Source organism: Petaurus breviceps, unplaced genomic scaffold (assembly GCF_028583685.1).
Source record: "Petaurus breviceps papuanus isolate PSGF00001 unplaced genomic scaffold, PetGlider_PUasm1.0 188, whole genome shotgun sequence".
NCBI lineage: Eukaryota > Metazoa > Chordata > Mammalia > Diprotodontia > Petauridae > Petaurus > Petaurus breviceps.
The window spans coordinates 39,306,151-39,315,481 of NW_027185804.1; the positions used below are offsets into that span (position 1 = coordinate 39,306,151).

Sequence of the window (9,331 nt, forward strand, 5' to 3'; positions counted from 1 at the left end):
CAAACCCTGAGGACGCGCTTGGGGTGCTTGCTGCTACACTATGGTAGGGAGAGAAAGAGAGGAGAAAAAACACGGAATTCAAAATTTAAGAAAAAAACAAGTGTTAAAACTGTTTGTTTACATGCAATCAAGAAAAGAAAAAAAAGTCTTTAAAATGAAAACTCAGCCAATGTGAATTTTTATCAATTATTTCCCAGCCGTCAAAGGATGTCATGTGAAGTGTCTATTCACTGAGAACTCTGCATCCTCACTGATTCTCAAGAGGATTCATCCTAATGGAACCTTTCACCCCATGGCTTTGAAGTCACAGAGTGGAAACCCCAAAGGCAAAGAAAAGAGCCAACTAGACGGACATATTTTTTTCATAAACAATTCAACAAAATCCCACATCTACTTCTAAGACAAAGTCCTTCAAAAATCAATGATAATTAAGTCCTATGAGAATGAAACATGAAGGAGGCAGGGGAATAGGTCAGTATTCTTTTTTTTTTAATAACCACTTTAAAAAATTTGCAAAGAAAGAAGACATTGCTTCCTCAATTTTTCTGTATATACAGGTTAAGTGGTGGAAAAGCTTGAGAAAACCAGTTGGATTCATTTTTCTGTAGGTTTTTCTATTGCCCAGTGGTCATAGGAGACCATCAGTGAGCTTTCCATAATTCAGTTTTACTTGTGCTAAATTTAACCCAGTATTTTCTGAGAATACAGTTTCAGTTCCTCTTCTTCTCAAGGAGGTTCAGACATGGATTACTAACCAGCACCATTGCTTCTCATGTCTCTCTGAAATGTTGCCTTGAGGTTTGATATAGATATCATCTTAGAAAAATGTTTATTATGGAAAGCTCTATTGGAGACATGAACAATTGTTACATACTTACATAGAGTTAAATGTGTTTTATTTAACAGAAACATTTATTGCATGCATGAATATATTGGAAGTTACTGTAGTCCAAATAAACAACAAATGTAAGTTTTTTCCTAAGAATATTTTAAATTTAATTCATAATAAACTACCATATTCTTACTTTTTTCATAATGTATATTTTGTTAGTTGCCTAATACTTACTGCAGAAGAAATTTACAATAAAATTCAGAAAAAAGCAGGAGGGCACTGTAGTAGATAATGAGCCTAGCTTGTTTTCAGAAAAACATAGTTTGATAGTTCTGCCTTTGACATAATATCTGTGACACTGGACAAACAACTTACTGCCAGACAAATGTATATGCCAATCATTTTCAAAAAGGTGTGAATGTGTATGGGGAGTGGTTTTCCTTGAGAGATCCAAAATGAATGAAATCATAGGCCAAATCCAACAACAATAAAATACAAAGAAATATTTTAATCTCGATTTTATCCACATTCAATTGAACAGAGCAAAGCTATTGGTTCTGGACTTCTAAAACACCAGGGTTTTATTTCTCTTTGGAAATAAAGGTAGCTCTTAGGTGATGTTGTCAACAATAGTACCAAAGGTTCCCATTAAAACAATTTCTTCCCAGTGAGTCAGACCTTTTGGATTTTTCAGTCATGCTCAGTTTTGTTTTTGATCTATGGCTCATAGAATTCTGGCTTTAAAGGTAGTAAGTCAAAGAGTTTCATTCCTTGAGAAGGAGAAATAAAGATGTTCTTGCACATGAAAGCTTTTGTTCATAGAAATATTAACTTATTAATTTATTGTTGTTGCACTATAAATCACTTAGCAAGCCTTTTCTTAACACATTCTAAATAGATCAAAGAGCACAAGAAAAATGTACATGATATTGGTTACACTCCAAACCTGGAAGGAATACAGCAAGTAATTCTGATGATTTGAGGAACCTAGTTGACACAGGATGTAGACCATGGGGCTTGAAGTCAGGGGAATAAAACTGAGCTCAAATCAAGTCTCAGATACTTAGTAGCTGTGTGTCAATAGGTAAGTCACTTAATTCTCTGTGTTTTACTTTCTTCATCTGTAAAATGGGTATAAAGAATATTTCCAGCCTCACAGGTTTATTGCATGGATAAAATGACACAATATTTAGAAATGCACTGCAAACTTTAAAGCAGTATATACATTTTAGTTATTATTTCCATGTTTCTAAGGTTTTTTTGTGAATGTTTCCCTGTGAGTGTCACATTGATCTATATGAAGATCTGGTCTTTCATAGGTAATGGGAACATTAGACATTATTCTTTAGGATTATAATATTAAAGTAGAAATAGAAATAATAATTTAAGATGACTCCCAGAATAAGTTTGTTGTATGGGGACATATATACTAGAATCACCATATCACCTAGAATAATGACCATTTCCCCTAGTTCATGTGTCAGAGACTGTTTTCTTGCCTCTATCATTAATCAGAGGACTAAGGACAAGAGGTGATATTTCCTCTCACATGATACTCTGCTCAGGTAACAACTAAACTTTCCTTTTGTTACTATAAGAGCTGAAAAATAATAATAAAACTTGGAAGTTTTACAGGGCAAGGTATTCAGAATATAGAGAGGACTGGAGACTATATTTTGAGAATATTGTTTGCATTCCATTCTAGTCTCTATCTGTTTTAAATACCCAATTTGTGCAAGGTGATTTGTTTACCTATAGAATATACATTTCTTATGAGATAATTTCTATTCTTAAATATATTTATGGTTTATTGGCAGTATGTAACAAATACATATGCACATATCATGCAAGGTTACTTGAGGGAGAAAGAAAATTAACACATAGGTGTACGAAGGTAGACATCACAACAGAGTTGGTACCTGAGTTTACCCTTAAAATAAGATAAGGTTGCTGAAGGGAAATGTGGATGGATCATATTATTGTTAAAGTTGATAGGTTCTCTTAGTTTATGGACATAAGGATGTCCTGGAAATTGTTAACAATTCAATTTGACCATAATATTGAATCCAGAAAGGGAAATACTGTGAATATTTGTTGAAGCAGGTTTAAGTCAAATTTCTGAGACCATAAATTTCAATAACAGGTGCAGATAGAAGGACATGAGAGATTTAAGTAAAGAAGAAGAGAAAGACAAAGTAATGAAAACCAAAAAAATAAAGAATATATAGGAGAAAAATTAAAAACTGCATGGAAGACCAGAAATATAAGATCTGAATAGAGGACATCCCAAATGAAAGTTGAGACCTATGGTTTTTTAAAAGTTAACCCCATCTTGAAACGTGGTTACATAGCCAAAATAATTAAAAACATATTTGAAAAGGATAAGTATTGAAGACTCTTATATACTACAATGCAACTGATAGATAAAATAATCTTTTTCTAATTTATCTTGGAGCATATAATTAGAATCAATGACTGTAAATTATGTGGAAGAACATTTGGCTCAAAAGGAAAATCTGACTGGGTGATGGAGAATAGATGTAAAATAGATGGGTAACAGATGCACATTTTGTTTAAGATGTGAACTAGAAGATTTCAAATTTTCTTTCCATATGTGTAGTCTTGTGACAATGACTAACTGAGAAACAGTGAGGCTTATGGAGGAACTTCTTTTTATTTTGATGATTGCATTTGGTATTTGTAGATCTGAGTCTTAGATATTTTGTGCAATTTATTATTTGTCCAGCCATGAGTTTAAAGATGAAGGAATTAAAATAGGTCATTATATTTCATGAAGGTTCAAATTTTACAGAATTTTTATTATTTTACAGAGCACTTTATTCAGAAAATATGGTAATTAAATCCAATTGACATATGAGCAAAGTTACACTAACCTTGTCACTTTCCCAAGGTCAAAGAGCTAGTAAATGATAAAATTTTTTAATACAAAACTCCTCAGTCACAGGCTTTTATTTCACTTTCTCAGATATAAAGTACATGAAGAAGAATATCATTGTTGAAAGCTAGTTAGAGTCTTCAAGTGTGTCATTTGAACAATAAAAGTCACTCAATCTTTCCTTCAAATTTCTTCAAAGAACATATGGCAAAATGGAGATGGAAGATACTGGGGCTCAATAAAATTTGAATATAGTAATGTGTCCAGTGGGTATTAACTTCTGTGGCCTCTCTAATATCTTCCATGTCTAAGACTGCCAGGTTTCTATCAACAAATTCAAAATGGCAGCATGACAATAATCATGAAGCATTTGTGATGGTAAGCTATTGTTCTACTTATCTATGGGACCAGAAAGGAGGGGAAAGCATTCATATATTTACTACTATGTTCCAGGCATTGTACTAAGTATATTTTTTTAAACCAATATATTTTTTGATTCTGATAAAACCCCTGAAATGCTTATCACCTGCATTTAACAGTTAAGGAAACTAAAGGAAGGCAAGGTTAAGTGACTAATTCAGGGTAATGCAACTTATAAGTGTCTGAGACTGGATTTAGCTTGGGACTTTCTGACTTCAAGCCCAGTGTATATACAATGTGCCACCACATATCTCAGATAGTTTGATATAAACTAAATCATAGCCAAATTTAAAGCAGAAGAAATCATGTGCACTGATAAAGTCAGAATTCTTTGCCTTCACAGCAGGTGACTTTAGTTCATGTGAGTAATACATTATCCATTCCAAAGCTGTCAGTAAGTTTTTGGAAGAACTTGTCTTATGAAATCTCACAACAGAAACTCCCATATTTTTTTTACTGATGTCTAAGAGACAATCTGGTGCCCAGAATTGTAGGAAAATCAGACCATATTCCCTACCTGCACTAGAAGACATCAGCAAAGAGATATCATTAATACCCTATATTCTTGGACATATCAAAGAAATAATGATTGGCAAGAAAATATTTTATGAAATTTTGCAGACATGTGGATTATATGATAACCCCTTAAATAGAACTTGGACAAGGTTTTCTTCCCTAAAATATGCTTCACTTTCACTGTGAAAGATAGATTTCCTCCAACGGGATTCCCATCATAAAGGATACTGACTATTGAATTTATGATGAAAGGCTGGAATAATTATTGGGAAGGGTTGAAGTCACAGTCACTTCAGGAAACAAAAAATTTGATCATTTGTTTTAGATGTTTTGCTTATACTTGTATATTGAATTATATAATTCCATATAGTTCTCTGATTTTCTTTGTAGATAAAGACCATCTCTTGATATTCTGTTCATTCATACTACATAAATGGAGAATGGAAGAAATGTGACAGAATTCATCTTATTGGGGCTTACACAGAATCTGAAGATGCAGAAAATAACATTTGCCTTATTTCTAGTCTTATACATGCTAACACTGGCAGGTAATCTTTTCATTATGTTGACCATCACCAACAGTCAGGCTTTAAACGCCCCCATGTATTTCTTCCTGGCACATTTGTCTTTAATAGATTCGATTTTTATATCTTGCGCAGCACCTAAACTTATCTGGGACTCCCTACAAGAAAAGAAAACAATATCCTTTAATTGGTGTATGACCCAAGTCTATGCAGAACACTTCTTTGGGGCTACTGAGATCATCTTGCTCACAGTGATGGCCTATGATAGATATGTGGCCATCTGTAAACCACTCCACTATACTACAATTATGAACAGGAAGTTGTGTGTCCTCCTTGTGGGGGTAGTTTGGATAGGGGGCTTCCTCCATGCAACAATCCAGATTTTCTTTATAATCTGGTTGCCCTTCTGTGGACCAAACATCATAGACCACTTCATGTGTGACTTGTTCCCTTTGCTCCATCTTGTCTGCAGGGACACCCATACCCTTGGACTATTTGTGGCAGCTAATAGTGGCTTCAACTGTCTGTTAAATTTCCTCTTGTTGATGGTCTCTTATGCTGTTATTCTGTACTCTCTGAAGAATCATAGTCAAGAGGGAAGACGTAAAGCTCTGTCCACCTGTGTCTCCCATATCATTGTGGTCATCTTATTGTTTTTACCTTGCATATTTGTGTACCTGAGGCCTGTAACAAACCTTCCCATTGATAAAGCTGTGACTGTCTTTTATACTATGGTTGCGCCCATGTTAAACCCTTTAATTTACACACTAAGGAACAAAGAGATGAAAAATGCTATGAAAAAGCTCTGGATTCAGAAAGTATATTTAGGTGACAAGTAAATAAACCATGAAAAAAACATCCTCATTATAAAAAAATATGCATGGATTCAGAACGAAGTATTTAATAGGACTGCTCAAGTGTTCATTGTGCCAGGCCAATGAGGTTTGATAACATTGACAGCACTTAGTATTTTAACAAGGCATAGAAAGCTGATGGAGATCAGCAAGTAATTAAACAGAAAAAAATAGTGTTTGAGATGTAATATCGTCTATCTCTCAACTTCCCCATATCTCTAGGCTGAGCATTTCCCCTGTCCATTCAATGTCTTTTTTGTCCTGTGTCCTCAGAACCAATAGACTCCCTTTCAGGGACTTCAAGATGGTATAAGATCCCTTCTGATCAAAGCAATATCCCTGGATATCCCTATGCATGGACAGTGATCCCATGATCCAAAAATAGCTAAATGTAGTATAACAAGTTTATTTTAAAACATTTTTTACAGTTTACTCTAGAGGTTTTAAAAGCTTAATATAATTACCATAATGGATAATTTTGGCTTGTGGATTTCTGGCTTTTATTCCTTATTTCTCTCAAGGTCAAGAGGGAGGTAGAATATGATAGTTTAAATAATGAAGACAATTCATCTTATCTGCTTTATTATCTGCTTTTGCTGAATATTGCATCACATCTATATATTTACAAAGTCTGTTTGCATGCATTATATCATTTGAGCAACATATCAGACAATTATGTAAATCTAAAATTTAATTGATTATCTAGTCTCACTCTATTCTAAGAAAAATGTGAAGGAAAAGAAGGAAAGAAAAAAGAAGAAACAAGGAAAAGTGTTTTTTCCCTAAGACTCAAGGACATGAAGTGAATCATAATGTTATAATTTTAGAGACAACATATCTAACCTCCTCATTTTGTTTATTTGTTTTTGCTTTTACAAGTGAAGTACTGAGAGATTTAATAACTTTCAAAGGTCACATAGCTATTATATTATCTGAGGTGGAAACTGAATTCAGGTTTTCCAGGCTCCAAGGTCCAGTTACATATCCACTATATGCAACTATCTCTAAATGGCTTACAGAAGACTACAATAATCATGAGCAGAGCTGGGAAAAGAAGTAGGGTCCCTTTCTCTTGACACTGGAGTTATTCTTATGGCATCCTCAGTAATGTCTAATACTGTGAATTTTATTACCAGAATATAGCATGGTTTGTAGTTGAAAGTCAATAAATCAGTATGATCTGAAAATAAAAATTGTCTATGTAGTTTCAGAGCATTTGTAGTTTAGATCTTTTAACTACCTTGCATGTATGTGTGGTCATAAAACATGATTATTAGGATCAAATCTTTGAAATTTATCACTTTTGATAGCACCAGCTCACTGAATCTTATATTTTGGAGGGACTTCAGAGACTCTCATTTCTAATCCAATCTTTCCCAAATGGTTTCTACATCAGTTAAGGCTATAACCTACTAAGGCACCCCATCGCCTCTTTGTATATCACTGTTTGATTTTTAGGTTTTCCTTCTATTGAGCTAAAATCTACAATTTTTACCAATTCATTCATTTTCTGCCCTGAGTGTCTAAATATAATAATATAATTTTCTAAGTCTCATAACTAGAACAATAATTACTTCAGACCACTGTTATTTAAAATCCTCCCTGACTTGTTTTCTCAAAGCCAAATGTTCTCAGTACTTTCAAGCCATCCAAATGTTAAATGTGCTGTCTGAAAACTGTGCACATGAGCTATTAGTAAATATGAAAATAAAATGATTATGCCACTTCTGGCAATCATGAGAGGAATAATTACAATTATTTACATTTATCATTTTCCCCTCTTTGCCTCATTCAAATAACCACTTTCCATTTTTTATGTAAAGGGTTTTCTTCTTCAAAGAGTGGAATTTAAAAGAAAGTTTATAGAACCCTTTTCTAAAGTTTTCTATGAGAATTATGTGAAATAGGAAAAAAAAAAACCATGATACATAAAAAACTTACAAGTTAAAGTGAGTAATAAAAGGAAAGACATGTCAGAAGGCAGGAGTAGAGAGTAATTTAAAAAAAATATCAAGTAAATAACAGCCAATTATCATATATCCCTATATAATAGACCTCTACCCCTTAAGAGGAAGAATCTGGTCCACCCCAAGAGTAATTAGGTGTTCTGTGAGGAACCAATATAAGATAAAAAGGTGCCACCAGGTGAGAAACAGCCTTGCAAGGGTCAAAGGCAAAAAGGATTAAGAAATAGTAGTTTAGTGTCTGTCTCCAAGCATGACTAGAGCACCTATTTCTCAGTCGTATGATGATGACAGCAATAGAGACACCTGATGTTGACATGTAGGATGTACACAGAGTGTGACAGAGAGTCGCCAATAGTCTTTCAAACTGGATGACAAGTGCCCACTTTTGGTGATGGACATAGACATTAATGTTATTGGACATTTTTGTTACTGGACAGAACCAGTCTTTACTCTGGGGAGGGCTGGAGCTGAGCAGAGCAAGCTAGAGAAAGGAGAGTCAGGAATCAAACACAAGTTTAATGTAAAACTGAGGGAGAAAGCAAGGGAGTGCATTATACATATATTCCAAGGCCCCATCCTTAGGGAGCACCCAAGTCAATGAGTCTGAGTCTTTATTTATATCCTTGTGGCTAGACAGTGTCCAACAGTATGGTGTTACAACAGTAGGCACAAGAGCGACAGTGAGACAAGGTTGGCTAGTGACAAAAAGTCTTTTTTTGTAGCAGGCTTCATGTCTGTGCCACCAACCCGATTTCAGAGATTATTGGCTCCAAAAGGTAAAGGCAAAGCATTGCTCTTATGCCCAGCTCAGGGCACAACTTGCTTGATGTGCCTCAACTCTGAAAAACTGGATGTCTCCTAATATCTTGACAATATCGTTATTAAAAAAGATATAGAAAAAACTGATGAAGATTACTAAAATTTAAGCAAAATTATGAAGTGTTCAGGATAAAGTCTTCATTTTTTCATGGCTACCATCGAAAGCAAAAACCTGAAAAGAATGATCTATGTCAGAAATAATTAGCTGGCTAAAAAAATGATGTCTGAATGTATAGGAAAGAGAAGACTACATGCCAGCATTCCCGTGAGCTCTATATTTCGGTGCTGCATTCATTTCTGGGCTAAACAAGCATGTGTCCATGATAAAGTCTAGAGTCAATATGGCAAGCTTGGGATTTTATTCATCAAAATATTGAACAAATGAGCTTGTAGATCCCAAGTTAAGGACATATATTCTCATGGTTTATTCTTCTATGTTTTCATAATCATCCATTCTTGGTCTAATTTTGTTTTCCATCCTCAGAGTCTTGATCCTGTAGATA

The 9,331-nt window shown here is 34.3% G+C and overlaps 1 protein-coding gene across 1 annotated transcript; it reads left to right on the forward strand.

The window, feature by feature from the left end:
* The first annotated feature begins 5,062 nt into the window (after positions 1–5,062).
* On the forward strand, positions 5,063–6,027 carry LOC138163463 (olfactory receptor 4C12-like). Its single transcript, XM_069090922.1, has one exon. The coding sequence runs from the start codon at positions 5,098–5,100 to the stop codon at positions 6,025–6,027; it is 930 nt and encodes a 309-aa protein (XP_068947023.1). The 5' UTR covers positions 5,063–5,097.
* The last annotated feature ends 3,304 nt before the right edge of the window (positions 6,028–9,331 follow it).

Excerpts from the sequence above, each read along its gene's own strand:
- LOC138163463 (XM_069090922.1), top strand. The coding sequence starts at position 5,098 with ATGGAGAATGGAAGAAATGTGACAGAATTCATCTTATTGGGGCTTACA.